This window comes from Zophobas morio, unplaced genomic scaffold, assembly GCF_036711695.1.
Source record: "Zophobas morio isolate AGI-343-1 ecotype UQ-CSIRO unplaced genomic scaffold, CSIRO_AGI_Zmor_V1 ptg000021l, whole genome shotgun sequence".
Taxonomy (NCBI): Eukaryota; Metazoa; Arthropoda; class Insecta; order Coleoptera; family Tenebrionidae; genus Zophobas; species Zophobas morio.
The window spans coordinates 24851460-24877564 of NW_026972126.1; the positions used below are offsets into that span (position 1 = coordinate 24851460).

The 26105-nt window shown below is 33.2% G+C and overlaps 2 protein-coding genes across 4 annotated transcripts in view; one reads left to right on the top strand and one right to left on the bottom strand.

Moving 5' to 3' along the window:
- Positions 1-19775, top strand: part of LOC135131670 (uncharacterized) — a 54169-nt gene extending 34394 nt beyond the window's left edge. For all 3 annotated transcript variants that reach the window (XM_064059516.1, XM_064059517.1, XM_064059518.1), the window contains exons 3-6: positions 8324-8688; positions 19052-19205; positions 19263-19543; positions 19595-19775. In XM_064059516.1, coding sequence (XP_063915586.1) covers positions 8324-8688; positions 19052-19205; positions 19263-19543; positions 19595-19673 — 879 coding nt within the window. In that variant the 3' untranslated portion in view covers positions 19674-19775. The remainder of the gene's footprint in view (positions 1-8323; positions 8689-19051; positions 19206-19262; positions 19544-19594) is intronic.
- Positions 19770-21404, bottom strand: LOC135131671 (uncharacterized). Its single transcript, XM_064059519.1, has 5 exons — positions 21156-21404; positions 20770-21001; positions 20590-20711; positions 20333-20540; positions 19770-20286 (listed from the first exon to the last, which is right to left on the bottom strand). The coding sequence occupies exons 2-5, from the start codon at positions 20976-20978 to the stop codon at positions 20202-20204; spliced, it is 624 nt and encodes a 207-aa protein (XP_063915589.1). The 5' UTR covers positions 20979-21001; positions 21156-21404; the 3' UTR covers positions 19770-20201.
- Between the last annotated feature and the right edge of the window lie 4701 nt (positions 21405-26105).

The following is a 26105-nucleotide window of genomic DNA, read 5'->3' on the forward strand; positions in this document are numbered from 1 at the left end:
TTTCGATATTTCAACGGTCGATTCCGGAAAAACGGTTGCAGTTATCAAAGAAACGATGCCGGAAGTGAGTTCTAGAGCTAGAAATCTACAAGAAAATGTGTTTGGTTAAGTTTCGAAAATGTCAAAATTTGGCCGAAATTTGAAGAAGGGGGGACCATTGGAAATTTTTCACTTTTGAAAAAGTTGTCTAAAAATTGTGAAAAAATTCAGGGACGCAGATCTCGGCATGCTGATTCCAAAAATATAGTGTGTTGATGGTCACGGAGCAACATTTTCGAAAGAATCGCTATGAAATGCGAATTTTTGAGGATTTCTAAAAATTTCGATATTTCAACGGTCGATTCCGGAAAAACGGTTGCAGTTATCAAAGAAACGATGCCGGAAGTGAGTTCTAGAACTCGAAATCTACAAGAAAATGCAGTTAGTTGAGTTTCGAAAATGTCAAAATTTGGCCGAAAGTTGAAGAAGGGGGGACCATTGGAAAAATTTCACTTTTAAAAAAGTTGTCTAAAAATTATGAAAAAATTCAGGGACGTAGATCTCGACATGCTGATTCCAAAAATATAGTGTGTTGATGGTCAGGGAGCAACATTTTCGAAGGAATCGCTATGAAATGGGAATTTTTGAGAATTTCTAAAAATTTCGATATTTCTACGGTCGATTCCGGAAAAAGGGTTGCAGTTATCAAAGAAACGATGCCAGAAGTGAGTTCTAGAGCTCGAAATCTACAAGAAAATGCAATTAGTTAAGTTTCGAAAATGTCAAAATTTGGACGAAATTTGAAGAAGGGGGGGACCATTGGAAAAATTTCACTTTTAAAAAAGTTGTCTAAAAATTGTGAAAAAATTCAGGGACGTAGATCTCGACATGCTGATTCCAAAAATATAGTGTGTTGATGGTCAGGGAGCAACATTTTCGAAGGAATCGCTATGAAATGCGAATTTTTGAGAATTTCTAAAAATTTCGATATTTCTACGGTCGATTCCGGAAAAAGGGTTGCAGTTATCAAAGAAACGATGCCAGAAGTGAGTTCTAGAGCTCGAAATCTACAAGAAAATGTGTTTGGTTAAGTTTCGAAAATGTCAAAATTTGGCCGAAATTTGAAGAAGGGGGGACCATTGGAAAAATTTCACTTTTAAAAAAGTTGTCTAAAAATTGTGAAAAAATTCAGGGACGCAGATCTCGACATGCTGATTCCAAAAATATAGCGTATTGATGGTCACGGAGCAACATTTTCGAAAGAATCGGTACGAAATGCGAATTTTTGACAATTTCTAAAAATTTCGATATTTCGACGGTCGATTCCGGAAAAACGGTTGCAGTTATCAAAGAAACGATGCCGGAAGTGAGTTCTAGAGCTCGAAATCTACACGAAAATGTAGTTAGTTAAGTTTCGAAAATGTCAAAATTTGGCCGAAATTTGAAGAAGGGGGGACCATTGGAAAAATTTCACTTTTAAAAAAGTTGTCCAAAAATTGTGAAAAAATTCAGGGACGTAGATCTCGGCATGCTGATTCCGAAAATATAGTGTGTTGATGGTCACCGAGCAACATTTTCGAAAGAATCGCTATGAATTGCGAATTTTTGAGGATTTCTAAAAATTTCGATATTTCAACGGTCGATTCCGGAAAAACGGTTGCAGTTATCAAAGAAACGATGCCGGAAGTGACTTCTAGAGCTAGAAATCTACAAGAAAATGTGCTTAGTTAAGTTTCGAAAATGTCAAAATTTGGCCGAAATTTGAAGAAGGGGGGACCATTGGAAATTTTTCACTTTTAAAAAAGTTGTCTAAAAATTGTGAAAAAATTCAGGGACGTAGATCTCGGCATGCTGATTCCAAAAATATAGTGTGTTGATGGTCACCGAGTAACATTTTCGAAAGAATCGCTACGACATGCGAATTTTTGAGGATTTATGTAAATTTCAATATTTCAACGGTCGATTCCGGAAAAACGGTTCCAGTTATCAAAGAAACGATGCCGGAAGTGAGTTCTAGAGCTAGAAATCTACAAGAAAATGTGTTTGGTTAAGTTTCGAAAATGTCAAAATTTGGCCGAAATTTGAAGAAGGGGGGACCATTGGAAATTTTTCACTTTTGAAAAAGTTGTCTAAAAATTGTGAAAAAATTCAGGGACGCAGATCTCGGCATGCTGATTCCAAAAATATAGTGTGTTGATGGTCACGGAGCAACATTTTCGAAAGAATCGCTATGAAATGCGAATTTTTGAGGATTTCTAAAAATTTCGATATTTCAACGGTCGATTCCGGAAAAACGGTTGCAGTTATCAAAGAAACGATGCCGGAAGTGAGTTCTAGAACTCGAAATCTACAAGAAAATGCAGTTAGTTGAGTTTCGAAAATGTCAAAATTTGGCCGAAAGTTGAAGAAGGGGGGACCATTGGAAAAATTTCACTTTTAAAAAAGTTGTCTAAAAATTATGAAAAAATTCAGGGACGTAGATCTCGACATGCTGATTCCAAAAATATAGTGTGTTGATGGTCAGGGAGCAACATTTTCGAAGGAATCGCTATGAAATGGGAATTTTTGAGAATTTCTAAAAATTTCGATATTTCTACGGTCGATTCCGGAAAAAGGGTTGCAGTTATCAAAGAAACGATGCCAGAAGTGAGTTCTAGAGCTCGAAATCTACAAGAAAATGCAATTAGTTAAGTTTCGAAAATGTCAAAATTTGGACGAAATTTGAAGAAGGGGGGACCATTGGAAAAATTTCACTTTTAAAAAAGTTGTCTAAAAATTGTGAAAAAATTCAGGGACGTAGATCTCGACATGCTGATTCCAAAAATATAGTGTGTTGATGGTCAGGGAGCAACATTTTCGAAGGAATCGCTATGAAATGCGAATTTTTGAGAATTTCTAAAAATTTCGATATTTCTACGGTCGATTCCGGAAAAAGGGTTGCAGTTATCAAAGAAACGATGCCAGAAGTGAGTTCTAGAGCTCGAAATCTACAAGAAAATGTGTTTGGTTAAGTTTCGAAAATGTCAAAATTTGGCCGAAATTTGAAGAAGGGGGGACCATTGGAAAAATTTCACTTTTAAAAAAGTTGTCTAAAAATTGTGAAAAAATTCAGGGACGCAGATCTCGGCATGCTGATTCCAAAAATATAGTGTGTTGACGGTCACGGAGCAACATTTTCGAAAGAATCGCTACGAAATGCGAATTTTTGAGGATTTCTAAAAATTTCGATATTTCAACGGTCGATTCCGGAAAAACGGTTGCAGTTATCAAAGAAACGATGCCGGAAGTGAGTTCTAGAGCTAGAAATCTACAAGAAAATCTGCTTTGTTAAGTTTCGAAAATGTCAAAATTTGGCCGAAATTTGAAGAAGGGGGGACCATTGGAAAGATTTCACTTTTTAAATAGTTGTCTAAAAATTGTGAAAAAATTCAGGGAAGTAGATCTCGACATGCTGATTCCAAAAATATAGTGTGTTGATGGTCACGGAGCAACATTTTCGAAAGAATCGCTACGAAATGCGAATTTTTAAGGATTTATAAAAATTTCGATATTTCAACGTTCGATTGCGGAAAAACGGTTGCAGTTATCAAAGAAACGATGCCGGAAGTGAGTTCTAGAGCTCGAAATCTACAAGAAAATGTGTTTGGTTAAGTTTCGAAAATGTCAAAATTTGGCCGAAATTTGAAGAAGGGGGACCATTGGAAAAATTTCACTTTTAAAAAAGTTGTCTAAAAATTGTGAAAAAATTCAGGGACGTAGATCTCGACATGCTAATTCAAAAAATATAGTCTGTTGATGGTCACGGAGCAACATTTTCGAAAGAATCGGTATGAAATGCGAATTTTTGAGGATTTCTAAAAATTTCGATATTTCAACGGTCGATTCCGGAAAAACGGTTGCAGTTATCAAAGAAACGATGCCGGAAGTGAGTTCTAGAGCTCGAAATCTACAAGAAAATGTGTTTGGTTAAGTTTCGAAAATGTCAAAATTTTGCCGAAATTTGAAGAAGGGGGGACCATTGGAAAAATTTCACTTTTAAAAAAGTTGTCTTAAAATTGTGAAAAAATTCAAGGACGTAGATCTCGGCATGCTGATTCCAAAAAATATAGTGTGTTGATGGTCACGGAGCAACATTTTCGAAAGAATCGCCACGAAATGCGAATTTTTGAGGATTTCTAAAAATTTCGATATTTCAACGGTCGATTCCGGAAAAACGGTTGCAGTTATCAAAGAAACGATGGCGGAAGTGAGTTCTAGAGCTCGAAATCTACAAGAAAATGTGTTTGGTTAAGTTTCGAAAATGTCAAAATTTGACCGAAATTTGAGGAAGGGGGGACCATTGGAAAAATTTCACTTTTAAAAAAGTTGTCTAAAAATTGTGAAAAAATTCAAGGACGTAGATCTCGACATGCTGATTCCAAAAATATAGTGTGTTGATGGTCACGGAGCAACATTTTCGAAAGAATCTCTACGAAATGCGAATTTTTGACAATTTCTAAAAATTTCGATATTTCAACGGTCGATTCCGGAAAAACGGTTGCAGTTATCAAAGAAACGATGCCGGAAGTGAGTTCTAGAGCTCGAAATCTACAAGAAAATGTTTTTAGTTAAGTTTCGAAAATGTCAAAATTTGGCCGAAATTTGAAGAAGGGGGGACCATTGGAAAAATTTCACTTTTAAAAAAGTTGTCTAAAAATTGTGAAAAAATTCAGGGACGTAGATCTCGACATGCTGATTCCAAAAATATAGTGTGTTGATGGTCACCGAGCAACATTTTCGAAAGAATCGTTACGAAATGCGAATTTTTGAGGATTTATAAAAATTTCGATATTTCAACGGTCGATTCCGGAAAAACGGTTGCAGTTATCAAGGAAACGATGCCGGAAGTGAGTTCTAGAGCTCGAAATCTACAAGAAAATGTGTTTGGTTAAGTTTCGAAAATGTCAAAATTTGGCCGAAATTTGAAGAAGGGGGGACCATTGGAAATTTTTCACTTTTAAAAAAGTTGTCTAAAAATTGTGAATAAATTCAGGGACGTAGATCTCGACTTGCTGATTCCAAAAATATAGTGTGTTGATGGTCACGGAGCAACATTTTCGAAAGAATCGCCATGAATTGCGAATTTTTGAGGATTTCTAAAAATTTCGATATTTCAACGATCGATTCCGGAAAAACGGTTGCAGTTATCAAAGAAACGATGCCGGAAGTGAGTTCTAGAGCTCGAAATCTACAAGAAAATGTGTTTGGTTAAGTTTCGAAAACGTCAAAATTTGGCCGAAATTTGAAGAAGGGGGGACCATTGGAAATTTTTCACTTTTAAAAAAGTTGTCTAAAAATTGTGAATAAATTCAGGGACGTAGATCTCGACTTGCTGATTCCAAAAATATAGTGTGTTGATGGTCACGGAGCAACATTTTCGAAAGAATCGCCATGAATTGCGAATTTTTGAGGATTTCTAAAAATTTCGATATTTCAACGATCGATTCCGGAAAAACGGTTGCAGTTATCAAAGAAACGATGCCGGAAGTGAGTTCTAGAGCTCGAAATCTACAAGAAAATGTGTTTGGTTAAGTTTCGAAAATGTCAAAATTTGGCCGAAATTTGAAGGGGGGACCATTGGAAATTTTTCACTTTTAAAAAAGTTGTCTAAAAATTGTGAAAAAATTCAGGGACGTAGATCTCGACATGCTGATTCCAAAAATATAGTCTGTTGATGGTCACGGAGCAACATTTTCGAAAGAATCGCTATGAATTGCGAATTTTTGAGGATTTCTAAAAATTTCGATATATCAACGGTCGATTCCGGAAAAACGGTTGCAGTTATCAAAGAAACGATGCCGGAAGTGAGTTCTAGAGCTCGAAATCTACAAGAAAATGTGTTTGGTTAAGTTTCGAAAATGTCAAAATTTGGCCGAAATTTGAAGAAGGGGGGACCATTGGAAAAATTTCACTTTTAAAAAAGTTGTCTAAAAATTGTGAAAAAATTCGGGGACGTAGATCTCGACATGCTGATTCCAAAAATATAGTCTGTTGATGGTCACGGAGCAACATTTTCGAAAGAATCGCTATGAATTGCGAATTTTTGAGGATTTCTAAAAATTTCGATATATCAACGGTCGATTCCGGAAAAACGGTTGCAGTTATCAAAGAAACGATGCCGGAAGTGAGTTCTAGAGCTCGAAATCTACACGAAAATGTAGTTAGTTAAGTTTCGAAAATGTCAATATTTGGCCGAAATTTGAAGAAGGGGGGACCATTGGAAAAATTTCACTTTTAAAAAAGTTATCTAAAAATTGTGAAAAAATTCAGGGACGTAGATCTCGACATGCTGATTCCAAAAATATAGTGTGTTGATGGTCACGGAGCAACATTTTCGAAAGAATCGCTATGAATTGCGAATTTTTGAGGATTTCTAAAAATTTCGACATTTCAACGGTCGATTCCGGAAAAACGGTTGCAGTTATCAAAGAAACGATGCCGGAAGTGAGTTCTAGAGCTCGAAATCTACAAGAAAATGTGTTTGGTTAAGTTTCGAAAATGTCAAAATTTGGCCGAAATTTGAAGAAGGGGGGACCATTGGAAAAATTTCACGTTAAAAAAAGGTGTCTAAAATTGTGAAAAAATTCAGGGACGCAGATCTCGGCATGCTGATTCCAAAAATATAGTGTGTTGATGGTCACGGAGCAACATTTTCGAAAGAATCGCTATGAATTGCGAATTTTTGAGGTTTTCTAAAAATTTCGATATTTCAACGGTCGATTCCGGAAAAACGGCTGCAGTTATCAAAGAAGTTATTGTATAATTAAGGAAAGTGCAGCTCAGACGCTGCCCATCTCTATCCTCTGGTGTTATTGTTACCCGGACCACCAAGACGCCGAGTGCAATAATCTCCGTAAACCGAGTTAATTCCGACCGTTTTGCCACGATTTATCGAGAGTAAAACCGTCTAAAAATATTTTAATTTCGTCGGATAGTTTCACATCGGGGTAATAAAACGAAGACTGACATCCTGTATAAGTGGTCGTTTTTTACTTGTGGGAAGGCGGCCAAAAAATCTCAACATCTCCGAAATTCAAACACGGAAGGTCGAATTACGGATAATTGCTCTCTTTGAGGTTGTCACGCGATAGGATGGATCGACTTGACGGTAATTGTCGGCTAGTTAAAGCGTTTAATGAAAATTCGACATAATTTGAAACGGTTTGTTGACCGGTTAATGATTTTTCGACCAAATTCGTTTATTTACACCCGCCGTGGAATTGTGTCAATCACTTTGCGTAAATCGGACTTTAGTTTTGACATCGAGCAAAAAATCAGTAGCGTCACAAGCGAAATTTATTTTTAAATACATAAATGGAATACATAAATGGATCAGTTACGAAAATATGTTGTATAAATACGGGGTAATTTATCTCGTGCGTTACGGAGGAAAAACATGCTTATCTCGGTTTTTTGTTTTTCATTCTCTTGGCGTCCCATTACGTCGAATTGTCATTGCGACAAAAGTAAATTTTTCGGAACGATGAATTTCATTATGCGGCCTCAGAAATGTCACATTTGTATGTACATACAAAGAGGGAGGTTAGGATTTGGGGACGAAATTAGAAGTAATTATGCGAGAAACCGGTTATGGGGGCCTTAGAGCTAATGTTTGCATAAAAAGACGGCGTTTGCGTAAGCCTGTACTTACTGTTGTTAATTGAAAAAAATGCCGAGCAGTCTGGTGGTGTTTGCTCCATTTCCACCACACTCGCCCGAAGGAAATAATGCTGTTTCAAATTCACACAAATTAAAAAATTTCTATTTGACAATGTAATTCAATTTTTTTGAAGTGCCCACATTTTTTGTAAAGTTTCAAAATCAAAATCACGTTCTCTTAAAATGAGCTTTACTCCATTTCATTAAAAAAAAATACAGTAGACAGCGCCAGACTAAATTTTTGAGCTTAGTTTTATCCCGAAGCGTATTTAATATAATAAATGATTGTGCCCTTTGTGCGAATTCCGTTTTTCAACCCTTGCCCCGTCCTCGTTCCGGCCCATTTTTCTTCCTCCCTCTTAATGGCGCAATTCGCGTGAAGCCCCCTTTGTCCCGTTATCCTTTTCGTGCCGGCGCTCCGTACGTCTACATAATTGAATTGGTGTGAATAAAGAGCGTGTGTTTGTGTTGATTTATTTTTAGTCCGTGTGGAAGCGAGCCTCGAGGTGCTAAACGCCTCGGCCGGGAGTTTAAGACGCCGTTAAAACGCTTTTAATTTTAATCCCGCCCGTTTACTTTGAATTTTTCATGGGCCTCATAAACACTCGGCTCGAGAGCGATACGACCGATGAATATTTAATTGCAGCCCACCACGATCCCGGTGCACACGTGCTCGCACCAGAGAGCGCCCCCCCAGGTCAAGCACTACCGCAACGGCTACCATGGGGCGGTGGACGTCGTCCTCAGCGACGACACGGTGACGGAGTACGAGTACAGGTACGGGACGGAGCGCAGCTTCTCCGATGAAAGCGGCTCCACCAGGTTGCCGTGCCACTACGAGAACGACGACGAGTCGTGCAGGAGGGTGTCGAGGAGCGCCTACTCCTCGGATAGGAGTTATGGGCGTCGGGCGAAGGAGAGGGTGCCGGTGCACAAGGACCCGAGGAAGGTGTATCCCCAGCAGTATGCGAGCGAGGGGGCGGTGTACCAGGAAATTCCCCCGCAAGCGATGTGAGTGCCCATTTCCAATTTTTCGTTTCTTCAATTTTTCGATTTTTCGGATTCTCAGTTTTTAATTTATCGTTTCCTTCATTATTCAAGTTCTTATTTTTTATTTTTGATTTTCACCGTTTTTTAATTTTCATTTGCTCAAATTTATATCAGTTTTTCGTTTTTTTATTTCCGTTGTTTTTTTTCTATTTTATAATTTTTCATTTATTCAGTTTTTCATTTGATTTTTCAATTCCTCAAACTTTTTCATTTTCATTTTGATTTTTTAATTTTTTTTTTTTTTTCAATTTTTAGATTTTCATTTCATGCTTTTTCGTTTTTTGATTTTGATTTTTCAATTTTTTCACTTTTTTATCCGAAAAGTTGAAAAATCGAAAAATTGGAAGACCCAAAAATTGTAAAATGGGAAAATGACAGAGTCCTCAAAATTGTGAAATCGAAAAATTGAATAAATGAAAATATTTTAAAATCCAATAATTAATTCTAAATTTGTAAAATTGAAAAGGTGAATTTATTTGAAAACTATGATTATTATTAAATTTTTAAAGTGAAAACTAGAAAAATTGCAATCAAAAATTGTATAAACGAACAATTGCAAAATTTGACGTTGAAAATAGAAAAATGATAAATCGAAAAAATCAAGAATTGACAAATTGAAAAATCGAAAAATAGAAAATTCCTGAAATTGCAAAATCTAGAAACTGAAACATCTAAAAGTTGGATAATGAAAAAGTAAAAAATTTAATTTGATTCGTCAATTTTCCAATTTTTGAAATTTTTCACTTTTGCAATTTTTGGATTTAGAACTATCCGATTTTCCGATTCCTTAATGTTTAAAAATTTCGATTTTTAGTTTTTCGTTTCTTCAATTTTTCAAGTTTTTTTTTTCCAATTTTTAGATTTTCATTTTATGCTTTTTCGTTTTTTCATTTTGATTTTTCAATTTTTTCACTTTTTTATCCGAAAAGTTGAAAAATCGAAAAATTGGAAGACCCAAAAATTGTAAAATGGGAAAATGACAGAATCCTCAAAATTGTGAAATCGAAAAATTGAATAAATGAAAATATTTTAAAATCCAATAATTAATTCTAAAATTGTAAAATTGAGAAGGTGAATTTATTTGAAAACTATGATTATTATTAAATTTTTAAAATGAAAACTAGAAAAATTGCAATCAAAAATTCTATAAACGAACAATTGAAAAATTTCACGTTGAAAATAGAAAAATGATAAATCGAAAAAATCAAGAATTGACAAATTGAAAAATCGAAAAATAGAAAATTCCTGAAATTCCAAATCTAAAAACTGAAACATCTAAAAGTTGGATAATGAAAAAGTAAAAAATTTAATTTAATTCGTCGATTTTCCAATTTTTAAAATTTTTCAATTTTGCAATTTTTGGATATAGAACTATCCGATTTTCCGATTCCTTAATGTTTCAAAATTTCGATTTTTAGTTTTTCGTTTCTTCAATTTTTCAAGTTTTTTTTTTTCTAATTTTTAGATTTTCATTTTATGCTTTTTCGTTTTTTCCTTTTGATTTTTCAATTTTTTCACTTTTTTATCCGAAAAGTTGAAAAATCGAAAAATTGGAAGACCCAAAAATTGCAAAATGGGAAAATGACAGAATCCTCAAAATTGTGAAATCGAAAAATTGAATAAATGTAAATATTTTAAAATCCAATAATTAATTCTAAATTTGTAAAATTGAAAAGGTGAATTTATTTGAAAACTATGATTATTATTAAATTTTTAAAGTGAAAACTAGAAAAATTGCAATCAAAAATTGTATAAACGAACAATTGAAAAATTTCACGTTGAAAATAGAAAAATGATAAATCGAAAAAATTAAGAATTGACAAATTGAAAAATCGAAAAATAGAAAATTCCTGAAATTGCAAAATCTAAAAACTGAAACATCTAAAAGTTGGATAATGAAAAAGTAAAAAATTTAATTTAATTCGTCAATTTTGCAATTTTTGAAATTTTTCAATTTTGCAATTTTTGGCTTTAGAATTGTCCGATTTTCCGATTCCTTAATGTTTCAAAATTTCGATTTTTAGTTTTTCCTTCAATTTTTCAAGTTTTTTTTTCCAATTTTTAGATTTTCATTTTATGCTTTTTCGTTTTTTCATTTTGATTTTTCAATTTTCTCACTTTTTTATCCGAAAAGTTGAAAAATCGAAAAATTGGAAGACCCAAACATTGTAAAATGGGAAAATGACAGAATCCTCAAAATTGTGAAATCGAAAAATTGAATAAATGAAAATATTTTAAAATCCAATAATTAATTCTAAAATTGGAAAATTGAAAAGGTGGATTTATTTGAAAACCATAATTATTATTAAATTTTTAAAATGAAAACTAGAAAAATTGCAATCAAAAATTGTATAAACGAACAATTGGAAAATTTCACGTTGAAAATAGAAAAATGATAAATCGAAAAAATCAAGAATTGACAAATTGAAAAATCGAAAAATAGAAAATTCGTGAAATTGCAAAATCTAAAAACTGAAACATCTAAAAGTTGGATAATGAAAAAGTAAAAAACTTAATTTAATTCGTCAATTTTCCAATTTTTGAAATTTTTCAATTTTGCAATTTTTGGATTTAGAACTATCCGATTTTCCGATTCCTTAATGTTTAAAAATTTCGATTTTTAGTTTTTCGTTTCTTCAATTTTTCAAGTTTTTTTTTCCAATTTTTAGATTTTCATTTTATGCTTTTTCGTTTTTTCATTTTGATTTTTCAATTTTTTCACTTTTTTATCCGAAAAGTTGAAAAATCTAAAAATTGGAAGACCCAAAAATTGCAAAATGGGAAAATGACAAAATACTCAAAATTGTGAAATCGAAAAATTGAATAAACGAAAATATTTTAAAATCCAATAATTAATTCTAAATTTCTAAAATTGAAAAGGTGAATTTATTTGAAAACCATGATTATTATTAAATTTTTAAAGTGAAAACTAGAAAAATTGCAATCAAAAATTGTATAAACGAACAATTGAAAAATTTCACGTTGAAAACAGAAAAATGATAAATCGAAAAAATCAAGAAATGACAAATTGAAAAATCGAAAAATAGAAAATTCGTGAAATTGCAAAATCTAAAAACTGAAACATCTAAAAGTTGGATAATGAAAAAGTAAAAAATTTAATTTAATTCGTCAATTTTCCAATTTTTGAAATTTTTCAATTTTGCAATTTTTGGATTTAGAACTATCCGATTTTCCGATTCCTTAATGTTTCAAAATTTCGATTTTTAGTTTTTCGTTTCTTCAATCTTCCAAGTTTTTTTTTCCAATTTTTAGATTCTCATTTTATGCTTTTTCGTTTTTTCATTTTGATTTTTCAATTTTTTCACTTTTTTATCCGAAAAGTTGAAAAATCGAAAAATTGGAAGACCCAAAAATTGTAAAATGGGAAAATGACAGAATCTTCAAAATTGTGAAATCGAAAAATTGAATAAATGAAAATATTTTAAAATCCAATAATTAATTCTAAATTTGTAAAATTGAAAAGGTGAATTTATTTAAAAACTATGATTATTATTAAATTTTTAAAGTGAAAACTAGAAAAAAAGCAATCAAAAATTCTATAAACGAACAATTGAAAAATTTCACGTTGAAAACAGAAAAATGATAAATCGAAAAAATCAAGAATTGACAAATTGAAAAATCGAAAAATAGAAAATTCCTGAAATTGCAAAATCTAAAAACTGAAACATCTAAAAGTTGGATAATGAAAAAGTAAAAAATTTAATTTAATTCGTCGATTTTCCAATTTTTGAAATTTTTCACTTTTGCAATTTTTGGATTTAGAACTATCCGATTTTCCGATTCCTTAATGTTTCAAAATTTCGATTTTTAGTTTTTCGTTTCTTCAATTTTTCAAGTTTTTTTTTCCAATTTTTAGATTTTCATTTTATGCTTTTTCGTTTTTTGATTTTGATTTTTCAATTTTTTCACTTTTTTATCCGAAAAGTTGAAAAATCGAAAAATTGGACGACCCAAAAATTGTAAAATGGGAAAATGACAGAATCCTCAAAATTGTGAAATCGAAAAATTGAATAAATGAAAATATTTTAAAATCCAATAATTAATTCTAAAATTGTAAAATTGAAAAGGTGAATTTATTTGAAAACTATAATTATTATTAAATTTTTAAAATGAAAACTAGAAAAATTGCAATCAAAAATTGTATAAACGAACAATTGAAAAATTTCACGTTGAAAATAGAAAAATGATAAATCGAAAAAATCAAGAATTGACAAATTGAAAAATCGAAAAATAGAAAATTCCTGAAATTGCAAAGTCTAAAAACTGAAACATCTAAAAGTTGGATAATGAAAAAGTAAAAAATTTAATTTAATTCGTCGATTTTCCAATTTTTGAAATTTTTCAATTTCGCAATTTTTGGATTTAGAACTATCCGATTTTCCGATTCCTTAATGTTTCAAAATTTCGATTTTTAGTTTTTCGTTTCTTCAATTTTTCAAGTTTTCTTTTTCCAATTTTTAGATTTTCTTTTATGCTTTTTCGTTTTTTCATTTTGATTTTTCAATTTTTTCACGTTTTTAGCCGAAAAGTTGAAAAATCGAAAAATTGGAAGACCCAAAAATTGCAAAATGGGAAAATGACAGAATCCTCAAAATTGTGAAATCGAAAAATTGAATAAACGAAAATATTTTAAAATCCAATAATTAATTCTAAAATTGTAAAATTGAAAAGGTGAATTTATTTGAAAACTATAATTATTATTAAATTTTTAAAATGAAAACTAGAAAAATTGCAATCAAAAATTGTATAAACGAACAACTGAAAAATTTCACGTTGAAAATAGAAAAATGATAAATCGAAAAAATCAAGAATTGACGAATTGAAAAATCGAAAAATAGAAAATTCGTGAAATTGCAAAATCTAAAAACTGAAACATCTAAAAGTTGGAAAATGAAAAAGTAAAAAATTAAAAATGGAAACCCAAAGAGTTGCATGTCGTAAATTGAAGATACAAAAAAAAATTAAAACTGAAAAATTGAAAAATAAATAATCGAAAAATTGAAAAGTCGAATGAATGAAAAAGTTTTAAAAATTGTTGTTATTATTACATATTTAAAATGACAACTAGAAAAATTACAAATAAAAAAATGATACAACGGAAAATGAAAAGATCTAAAAGTTGAAAAATCAAGAAATTAAAGATCGAAAAATCCGAAAATTGAAAAAAAAAATTCAAAAATTTTTTATTTTACAATTATTATTAAATTTCTCTTTTTTTGTTTTTCATTCGAAAAGTTGAAAAATAAAAAAACTGAAAGAAACATTTATTAAAATGAAAATATTGAAAGAAAAACAAAATAAACCCAAACGGAAAACTGTAAATCGAAAAATTGAAGAAGCCATGAAAAATGAAAAATATAAAAAGTGAAGCATCCAAAAGTTGGAAAATCGAAAAAAATTAAAAAATGAAAACTCGAAGAGTTGAATGTCATATAATTGAAATTGAAAAAACAAAAAATTATAAAATCGAAACATTGAAAAATTTAATAATAAAAGTTAAGAGAAAAACCCGAAATGAAAAATTTCAAAATCTAAACATTCAAGAATTCAAATGAGAAACTTAAAAAATTGAAAAATTAGAAAGAAAAAACGAATTGAATCGAAAAATTGGAAAATCCAAAAATTGTAAAATGGGAAAATGATAGAATCCTCAAAATCAGTGGCGGCTGGTGGGTCAAAATTTCGGGTCGGCCAAATATTTTGAGTCTACACCTTGGTGTTATATATTTTCGTAATGTATGGCTGCTACTCATTAACCACTGACATTTTACGTGCCAGGATGTACAAAACATCTCAAATGTTTCGACCTGTTAAAATAATTTTTTATAGGAAATTGACAATGTCAGTTTGATTCCAAATACTATTAATCCTTAATTCTACTTGTTCTGCTTTATCATTAATTGAGAACCACCGAAAACATTATTTTTACTGAGTTCCGCGTCGACCGGCGGCTATACGGCTTGCCGACCCCGGACATCCACAATTAAATAATAATAATTAAATAATGACATGCAGTTAAAAAATATAAAAAAAGTAATAATAAAAGTACCAACTGTTAACTATCTTCATTTACATTTATTTTTTTTTAATGTATATGACAAATTGTCAAATAAATTAATTGAATAATTGAAAAATTAAAATGATTTAAAACTTTAAATTCGTTTCTGAAATATCTGAAAACGCTTAGATGCTAAAAATACAGAAAAAGCGCATTTATGTTGTAGCTAAGTTATGTACGAAAAATAAAATTTTAGATAATTTAATGTAATTTTTTTCGTTTATTATTCATACACAGAAAAATGTATTAAATCGACAATTATTATTAAAAAAAAATAGTATGCACTGAAGAACATCGAAGCCGTTATTGTTTTGTAATTTGGTTAGCTATCTTAAATATTAAGCGTTTTAAAAACTAAATTCGCGTTGCTGGGTACGGCGAAGGAGGATTTCGCCGGACCTGGCACAACATACGTTCCGCCAGGTCTTTGTCTACTACAGTGTACTAGACAAAGAGAACGATGAAACCGTAAGCTGCTACGAAGTCGAAACATCGAGTATAATGCATTCCTGGGTACGGCTTGCCGAAATCTCGCCGGCAAAGCGTGTTTATCAGCATTTAAAATTAGCAACAAATGCTTTATTTTGTACCTACAATATAATAAAATATGTTTTTAATATATATGATCTATCCTAACGTACATTCAAACTTTATTTCTTTTTTTATTTTCTAATTTCAACGCTTACTAAGTATTTTAAAATGACTGGTACGGCGTGGCCGACCCTGCCGCCCCTGACCAGCCGCCCCTGCTCAAAATTGTGAAATAGACAAACTGTAACATTGAAAGATCGAGAAAATGAAGAATTAAAAATCGAAAAATTGAATAAATGAAAAAGTTTAAAAATCCAATAATTAATTCTAAAATTGTAAAATTGAGAAAGTATTTTTTTTAAAACTTGAAAAATAAAAATTGAAGAAACGAAAAATTGAAAACTGAAAAATTATAAAATTGGAACATGGAAAAAGCGAAAAATTGAAAAAAATATAGAAAATAAAAAATCGAAACGAAAAATGACAAATCGAAAAAACGAAGAAATGACAAATTGAAAAGTCGAAAAATGAAAAATTCTTAAATTTGCAAAATCTAGAAATTGAAACACCTAAAAATTGGAAAATCGAAAAAGGGAATTTTTTTTTTTAATTAAATTGAAGATTAGAAAAAAACGAAAAACTGAAAGTTTTAAAAATTAGTACTATTATTACATAATTAAAATGACAACTAGAAAAATCGTAAATCAAAAGTTGAAGAAACGAAAATTTGAAAAATCATGAAAGTGAAAAATCTAAAATTAAAAAATGAAATATGAAAAGATCCAAAAGTTGAAAAATTTTTCAATTTTACAATTTTTAAAGTTTTCCATTTTTTTTCATTCGAAAAGTTAAAAAATCGAAAAATTGAAAGAAAAAGAAAATAAACCCAAACGAAAAATTCCAGAAGACATAAAAAAATTGAAAAATCTAAAAAGTGAAACATCCAAGAGTTGGAAAATCGAAAAAAAACTTAGAAATGAAAACTCGAGGAGTTATCGTAAAATTGAAGAAACAAGAAGAAACGAAAAATTGAAAAAACAAAACATCATAAAATCGGAACATTGAAAAATTTCAAAATCTAGGAATTGAAAAATTCGAAAGTTGGAAAATTGAAAAGCTGAAAATTTAAACCCGAAAACAGGAAAAATGGCAAATCGAAAAACTGAAGGAACAAAAAAAATGAAAAATTTTACATTAAAAAAAAGAAAAGTGATAAAATCAGGCCATTTAAAAATCGAAAAATTGAAAAAATAAAGAAAATAAAATACCGAAATGAAAAATTGAAAGGTTAAAAATTCAGACATTTAAAAATGGAAATATTGAAAGAAAAAAGAAATAAATCGAAACGAAAAATTGTAAATCGAAAAAGTGGATAAGACATGAAAAATTGAAAAATCTAAAATGTGAATCATCCAAAAGTTGGGATGTCGAAAAAACGTAAAAATGAAAAATTGAAGAAACAAAAAATTGAATGACATAAATAATAAAGAAAAAAATCCCGAAACGAAACATTTAAAAATTGAGAAATTCAAAATTTAAGATTGAAAACAGTTAAAATTGAAAATGGAAAAACTGAAGGAACAAAAAATGAAAAATACAACAATTGAAAAATTTCACAACTAAAAAAAGGAAAATGATAATAAAAAAATAAATCTAAACGCAAAATTGTAAATCGAAACATAGAAAAATTGATTAATAAAAAAAATAAGAAATGAAAAATTTTTAATATAAAAACTGGAAAATTGGAAAACTGAAAATTTAAACTCGAAAACTGAAAAAATTGCAAATCGAAAAACTGAAGAAACAAAAAAAATGAAACACTGAAAAGCTAAAAATCCAGAAACTTATAAATCGAAAAATTGGAAAGAAGAAAAAACGAATTGAATCGAAAATTTAAAAAACCCACAAATTGTAAAATTACAGAACCCTCAAAATTATGAAATCAAAAAACTGAATAAATGAAAAAATTTTAAAATCCAATATTTAATTCTAAAATTTTAAAATTGCAAAAGTGATTTTTTTAACCAGAATTATTAATACATTTTTAAAATGAAAACTAGAAAAATTGCAAATCAAAAATTGAAAAATTAAAAAATTTCACATTAAAAAAAGAGAAATTATAAAATCGGAAAACTGAAAAATTAAACAAAATAAAAAAAGGAAAATCGAAAAAATGAAAAAATGGCAAATTGAAAAATCGAAAATTGGAAAACTCTTGAAAATGCAAAATCGAAAAATTGAAAAATTGAAATTGAAAAAAAAATTATAAGAGCAGAACATTGAAAAATCGAAAAATTGTGAAAATAAAGAAAAAATAAAACCGAAAAGAAAAATTGCAAATCGAAAATTTGCAAAGTCGAATAAGTGAAAAAGTTTTAAAAAATATTTAATTATTACAAATTTAAAATGACATCTAATAAAAGTTGAAAAATCGAAAAATTGAAGATCAAAATATTGAGAAATTCAAAAATTGAAAAAATTTTCAATTGTACAATTTTTAAATTTTTCCATTTTTTTCATTCGAAAAGTTGAAAAATCGAAAAATTGAAAGGTTCAGAACATTAAAAAATGGATATATTGAAAGAAGAAGAAAAACTGAAAAATTCAAAAGTTAGAAAATTGAAAATTTAAACTTGAAAACTGAAAAAAATTACAAATCCAGAAACTTAAAAATCGAAAAATTGGAAAAAAGAAAAAACGAATTGAATTGAAAAATTGAAAAACCCAAAAATTGAAAATGGGATAATTATAGAATTCTCAGAATTGCGAAATCGAAAAACTGTAACATTAAAAGATCATTAAAAATCGAAAAATTGAATAAACGAAAAAGTGTTTTTTTTTAAATTGTGATTATTATCACATTTTTTGTAGTGAAACCTAGAAAAATTGGAAATCAAAAATTTAAGAAACGAAAAATTGAAGAAAATAAAAAATCGAAACGAAAAATGGCAAATCGAAAAATGGAAAACTCCTGAAATTGCAAAATCTAAAAATTGTAACATCCAAAAGTTGGAAAATTGTAAAAGTGAAAAATTTACAAATGAAAACTCGAACAGTTGCCATGTCGTAAAATTGAAGATACAAAAAAAATGGAAAGCTAAAAAATTGAAAAAAGCAAAAAGTTACGAGATCAAAACATTGAAAAATCGGAAAATTGTAAAACTAAAGAAAATAAAAAACCGAAAATTAAACATCGTGAAATTGAAGAAACAAAAAGAAATGATAAATTGAAGAAATTGAAAAAACAAAAACTCATAAAATCGAAACATTAAATAGTAAAACAATAAAGAAAATAAAAAAGCGAATCGAAAAATTTCAAATTCTAAAAATTGAAAAGTTGGAAATGAAAAAATTGCAAATCGAAAAACTGAAGAAAGAAACGAATGAAAAATGCAACAATTGAAAAATTTCACATTGAAAAAAAAGTGGAAAAATCAGAAAAATTGAAAGGTTATCAATTCAAAACATTTAAAAATGGAAATATTGAAAGAAAAAGAAAATAAATCAAACGAAAAATTGTATAACAAAAAATTGAAGAAGACATGAAAAATTGAAATCAAAAAGAAATGAAAATTTCAATAAACGAAAAATTTCAAAATCTATAAGTTGGAAAATTGAAAAACTGAAAATTCAGACTTGAAAAATGGAAAAATTGCAAATATAATGTTTTAATGTATATTAATCACCCTCAATAAACATTACATTTTTTTCCAGTGTTGAGACCATTGCGGTCGCCCCCAAGCGCCTCCCGCCGTCGTTGTCGGACCGCCCCCAGAGCTCCATGAGCTCGGGGGTCACCAGCGCCATCGTGGACGGCTGTGGCGGAAAATGCCAAACGTTCGAAAACGTTTGCTATTTTATCCTCCAGGTAGTAATCAACACACGTGCTTTTGCCACCCCTTGACTCACATTTTTCGTTACGCAGTTGGTATTCATGATGGGTATCTTGATCGGAGTGAGCTTATGCATAGCCGGCTTGGTCCTGCGCAAATCGGCGGCCCGAAATCTGCAAGTTCTGGTCTACATCGGCGTCCTCTTGGCCACCGTCAGTGGGTTGCTCCTCGGCATTCAGTGGAACGCGAGACACCTGGCCAAAAAGCGCAAGATGGCGGTGCGGAACGCCAAGCGGGCCCCCATCCCTCTCGAGCCTCTGAATTGCCGGGGTCAGGCGCAGCAGCCCCTCATGGCCGTGCACGACGGACAGAGGTACGACTATGACTTGCTGAGTTTAGTGTGTTGTAACGAGTGTGGTTACAGGGTGGTGCCGCAGGTCGTGAGGCCGGCGCAGCCCGATCAGCAGGGCATCCCGTGGTGGCGGCGCAAGGACCTTACTTAAGACTGACGTGTACAAAGTGTATATTTTGAGAGTATTTTTGTATTTTCTACCTCACTAATGTTTTATCTAGTCTAGGCGAGTTAAATAAAACAGTGATTGTTGTTACTTTGTTTAATTTAGAAAAGATTAAGAACAACGGATTTGTAAAGTTTTCCTTAAAAAAACAACCAGACTAACCTAAACAAATAAATTACGTTACAACTAATAAATGCAGTCGTCATGTCTTTTCACGAGGAAATCCAGGAGGGATAGTTTGGAATGTTTCGAAAATACAGATCTACATCAAGAGATTTCTTAAGTACATTACGAACCAGCGTAATTTTTAAGAAAATAGCGACGTTTCGTCTATTCTACGGTGCACGACTTCAACATCGAATTTCTATTGCTGTTTCAAAAATAACTCTTAAGCGGAAGCATCGTTTCTTAAAGTACTCACAGCTGGTTAAGTGATAAGCTAAGTGATTGTGTAGACTAAATTAAGATACATTTTATACAATGTAATCGTTACGTGGACGTTTTTCGTTGAACTTAAGTCTCTTCGTGGGCGGATGGGTTCAAAGGACGTAGCACAATCCGGGGGTCACTCTCGACCATACGGTCCGTATCTTCGTTTCTACAAACAACCATCAGAAACCCAACCACAGAGTCGCTCTACTCACATCAACTCTTTATTTTCTTGGGGCATCAGCTTGCTCTGTTCTGTGTCCTCCTGGGCTGGTTGATACGCCACCTCCGACACAGGGGCGTATTGAGCAGAAACCAAAAAGTCAGTAGACGGATTAACAGTGAGCGCCTGCCCCCCGGACGCGTTCAAGTGGTCTTTCGCGTTCCTCCAGCAAATCCGGCGGGTCAACCTCATAAAAAACACTGAAACTAACATTGAGTACCCTTAATAACGTCAAAAAACCGTATTTACCAAATAGCAATATCGAGAGAGCGAAGAAAATCGCCCCGAAAATAGTAATGACTAAGTAGACTTCTTCTTTGTCTTCTGGCGTGTCGGAATACCCCATGGCGCCATGGATGAGCATCACCAGCCTATGGCACACTTAAACTTAGCTTCTTGGCTCCTTCAGACGCGAATTTGTCTACTCACCCTAACGAAAACGAAGCCACGCATGACGTGATGAGGACGATCGGCAGCAGGTTCCGCGACGGGAGACACGACAGCCCACAAGGTCTCCGGGCGGCTTGGGTCACTGAAGACGCCAAATAGCTTATGGGTCTGTCCTGCCACCGCTCCTGGCGGCCGTTCGCCTCGTAGGTGACGGTCGTGGGCTGGTAAACGGCGCTGCTTTGCGACATGGCGACGGGACACTACTCTATTCCTGCACAAAGACACTTTGAGGTTATGTTTGGTTTACGTCAAGCCATCAAAACAACTACCAAAATAATCGCCCGATTTCTCTATTGCACAACGTAATAAGGCGAAAACGGGTTCTAATTATAGAAATTTGGGTTATTGGCGGTTTGATTACTCACCGATCGATTTCATCAATGATGCGTTTTGACAGGTGTCAACAAAACTGCCACACGCGTTTTTTCGGCGGAAATTCGACGAAAAGCTACCGACTGTTTATGGGGAATGTTTTATTTCATATTCAAGGTTCCGCGACGGTTTGCTGTTAAAGGTAGACTCGCCGCGATTGGTAATGTGCTTCCGCAGGTAAAACGCAGGGGCGGCACGTGAACGGGGATTGTTTGTGGTTGTGAGGATCGCGGGTGGCTGCGGCAAGTGTCAGCGAAAATGGCCAATGGCGGGGCGTGATGGCGAAAATGGTCGCAAAACGTCAAAATTTTGAATTGACGTTTACAAAAAAATGGAATTCGGTTATTTTGCGTTACATTCGGGAAATCCAGAAACGAAACGTCTAATAGATTTGAAATTTAAATTTTAAATTGAACATAACTGAAGAAAATTTGTGCATCGGAATAATTTACATTTGCATAGTAATAATTCAGCTCGCTAGAGAGTTGGTCCAGATTATGGATCACTTTCGAAACTAATAAGAATTTCTTTGGACGCAGTAAAAACTAAAAGCACACTTTTCTTGTTCAACTGGATGCATGGGCGCCCGTTGGGGAGATTTTTGCAACGATCCAAATCATAAATAACGTCTGAAATAAATATAACCCGACCATAAGTTTCACTGCATCACAAAATAGCAATTTTTTTAAACAGTTCATCGTTTTCTTTTTCCCATTTTGATGAAAATTTTCATTACGAATTTTTCAAAATCGGTATCTCAGGTACTTGTGGAAATTTCGGAAGGCGGTTGGCGTCACTGTTTTTAGCCCACAAACATTATCGACTTTTTTTTATCGGAAATGAGATACGGTGGAATAAGATTTTGTCGAAAAAATTTCTTTTACTGTATCTCTTTTCCGACAAAAAAAAAATCACCAAAATTAAAATCAAAATGGTGATGGAAAACTGTTTTTTTTTAAATGCCATTACGTTATACTGGGTGTCTGCAAAATGGCGCATTAACTCTTCAGTACGTTATATACGTTTTTTTTTCTTTCTGAATTCTTAGTAAAGATGACTGAAATCCACCTTTTTTTTAAGACAATAACCATGACAACCAGTAGTCATTAATCGTTGTGCTTTATTATTAATAAAACAAGCTGTTATTTTTTTATTTATAATAAATAAACCAAAAAAAAAACATTAAAAAAACAAAAAGATGTTCAAAATTTCTGCCTTGTGCATATAAGTAAGCTTGCAATGTTTCCAAATTTTGGTCATTTTTTGTAAAAGTTAGTCATCAATACTTGCTAAGATAAAACTGATTTTGGTAATAAAATACACTCTAATAAAAAAGAAGGTGGGTGGGCGGGGCTAGTAGCTGCCAAAATCAGTCTTATCTTGGCAAGTTTTAGCCCCGCCCACCCACCCTCTCTCTTCTTAGAGAATGTCATCTGCAAAAATCAGTTATATCTTAGATGTACTAGCTCCTCCCACCCACGCTCTCTACTCTTAGTAGATGCTGAAATAAGACCGATTTTGGCAAATGACATACTTTCTAAGAGAAGAAAGGGTGGGTGGGCGGGGATAGTACCTACTAAGATAAAACTGATTTTGGCAGATGACATACCCTGCAAAAGAAGAGTGGGTGAGTGGGCGGGGCTAACACCTGCTAAGATAAGAGTGATTTTGGCAGATGACATACTCTCTAAGAAAAGAGAGGGTGGGCGGGGCTAGTGCCTGCCAAAATCAGTCTTATCTTAGCAAATTCTAGCCCCGCCCACCCACCCTGTCTCTTCTTAGAGGATATGTCATCTGCAAAAATCAGTCATATCTTAGATCTACTAGCTCCACCCATTCACCCTCTCTTCTCTTAGTGGCTGTTAAAGTAAGACCGATTTTGGCAAATGACATACTTTCTAAGAGAAGAGACGTTGGGTGGGCGGGGCTATTACCTGCCAAGATAAGAGTGATTTTGGAAAATGACATACCCTCCAAGAGAAGAGAGGGTGGGTGGGCGGGGCTAGCACATGCTAAGACAAGAGTGATTTTGGCAAATGACATACTCTCTAAGAAAAGAGAGGGTGGGTGGGTGGGGCTAGTTCCAGCCAAAATCAGTCTTATCTTGGCAAGTATTAGCACCGCCCACCCACCCTCTCTCTTCTTAGAGAATATGTCATCTGCAAAAATCAGTTATATCTTAGATGTACTAGCTCCTCCCACCCACGCTCTCTACTCTTAGTAGATGCTGAAATAAGACCGATTTTGGCAAATGACATACTTTCTAAGAGAAGAAAGGGTGGGTGGGCGGGGATAGTACCTACTAAGATAAAACTGATTTTGGCAGATGACATACCCTGCAAAAGAAGAGTGGGTGGGTGGACGGGGCGAGCACCTGCTAAGATAAGAGTGATTTTGGCAGATGACAAACTCTGTAAGAAAAGAGAGGGTGGGTGGGCGGCGCTAGTGCCTGCCAAAATCAGTCTTATCTTAGCCAATATTAGCCCCGCCCACCCACCCTGTCTCTTCTTAGAGGATATGTCATCTGCAAAAATCAGTCATATCTTAGATCTACTAGCTCCACCCATTCACCCTCTCTTCTCTTAGTGGCTGCTAAAATAAGACCGATTTTGGCAAATGACATACTTTCTAAGAGAAGAGACGTTGGGTGGGCGGGGCTATTACCTGCCAAGATAAGAGTGATTTTGGAAAATGACATACCCTCCAAGAGAAGAGAGGGTGGGTGGGCGGGGCTAGCACATGCTAAAACAAGAGTGATTTTGGCAAATGACATACTCTCTAAGAAACAAAAGGGTGGGTGGGCGGAGCTAGTGCCTGCCAAAACCAGTCTTATCTTAGCAAGTACTAGCCCCGCCCACCCGCCCTCTCTCTTTTTAGAAGATATGTCATCTGCAAAAATCTGTCATATCTTAGATGTACTAGCTCCACCCATTCACCCTCTCTTCTCTTAGCGGCTGCTAAAATAAGACCGATTTTGGCAAATGACATAGTTTCTAAGAGAAGAAAGGGCGGGTGGGCGGGGATAGTACCTACTAAGATAAAACTGATTTTGGCAGATGACATACCCTCCAAGAGAAGGGAGGGTGGGTGGGCGGGGCTAGCACCTGCTAAGATAAAACTGATTTTGGCAATGACATACTCTCTAAGGAAAAAGAGGGTGGGTGGGCGGGGTTAGTGCCTGCCAAATCAGTCTTATCTTAGCAAATACTAGCCCCGCCCACCCACCCTCTATTTTTTAGAGGATATGTCATCTGCAAAAATCAGTCATATCTTAGATGTACTAGCTCCACCCATTCACCCTCTTTTCTCTTAGTGGCTGCTAAAATAAGACCGATTTTGGCAAATGACATACTTTCTAAGAGAAGAGAGAGTGGGTGGGCGGGGCTATTACCTGCCAAGATAAGAGTAATTTTGGCAAATGGCATACCCTCCAAGAGAAGAGAAGGTGGGTGGGCGGGGCTCACCTCCTAAGATAAGAGTGATTTTGGCAGATGACATACCCTGCAAAAGAAGAGTGGGTGGGTGGGCGGGGCTAGCACCTGCTAAGATAAGAGTGATTTTAGCAAATAACATACTCCCTAAGAAAAAAGAGGGTGGGTGGGCGGGGATAGTGCCTGCCAAAATCAGTCTTATCTTAGCAAATACTAGCCCCGCCCACCCACCCTCTCTCTTAGAGAATGTCATCTGCAAAAATAAGTTATATCTTAGATGTACTAGCTCCACCCACCCACCCTCTCTGCTCTTATTAGCTGCTAAAATAAGACCGATTTTGGCAAATGACATACTTTCAAGGAGAAGAAAGGGTGGGTGGGCGGGGATAGCACCTACTAAGATAAAACTGATTTTGGCAGATGACATACCCTCCAAGAGAAGAGAGGGTGGGTGGGCGGGGCTAGCACCTACTAAGATAAGAGTGATTTTAGCAAATGACATACTCTCTAAGGAAAGAGAGGGTGGGTGGGCGGGGCTAGTACCTGCCGAGATAAGAGTGACTTTGGCAAATCACATACCTTCTAAGAAAAAAAAGGGTGGGTGGGTGGGGCTAGTGCTTGCCAAAATCAGTCTTATCTTAGCAAGTACTAGCCCCGCCCACCCACCCTCTTCTTTTTTGAGGGTATATCATTTGCTAAAATCAGTTTTATCTTAGAGGATATCTCATATGTCAAAATCAGTCTTGACGAAAATTAGTTCGTAGAGTAATTGATGATTTCGCACAAGAAAAAAAGAACTTGCATTCTTTTAAAACGTTTTTTTTTTTGTTTTTTTTTTGGTGCTTTTTTATTGTTATAAACATTTTAATTTTTTAACAGTTGTAATTAAATAAACAGATAAAATATACTTTTTCCCGTAAATTATCAGGTACAGTAGCGGTCATTTCTACGGAACCACTCGATAAAAAGTCAAGTTGGTAGCCCTGTCATCTAGTACTTTACTCCGAACGCGGTTGGTAGCGGTAGTTGATATAGCAATCGAAACTAGCACAACACGAATGTTTCGGTTGCCCTCAGTTATGCCGCACTGTATCCCGTGCAGACTGTATGTTCTGTTCATCTATTTATTAAAATAAAATATCTACATTGACAATGGGGCCATCTAACCTGTCAAATTTTTGACACATATGTTTTCCCCCAGAAACCCGTCAAGGTCACTTACACCAATCAAATTTTGAAAATTTACACTAGGGAGTGGTTCTATAGAAAAGATCGCGACTTTATTTGTTATTTAACAGAGTCAACATGCTATCATAACCTCAATATTTTTAATACAGATTATAACAAATAATTTTGTTGATGTGTTTTATGGTTTGCTTTTAGATTTACATTTTATGCTACAGTTATTATTCAGTAAATCAATTTATAAAAAAAATAATGTAACAAAAATTAACAGTCAGATACAACATGTGAAAAAGGTACTTAAAAAAATTGTTAAACCAGAAAAAAAAT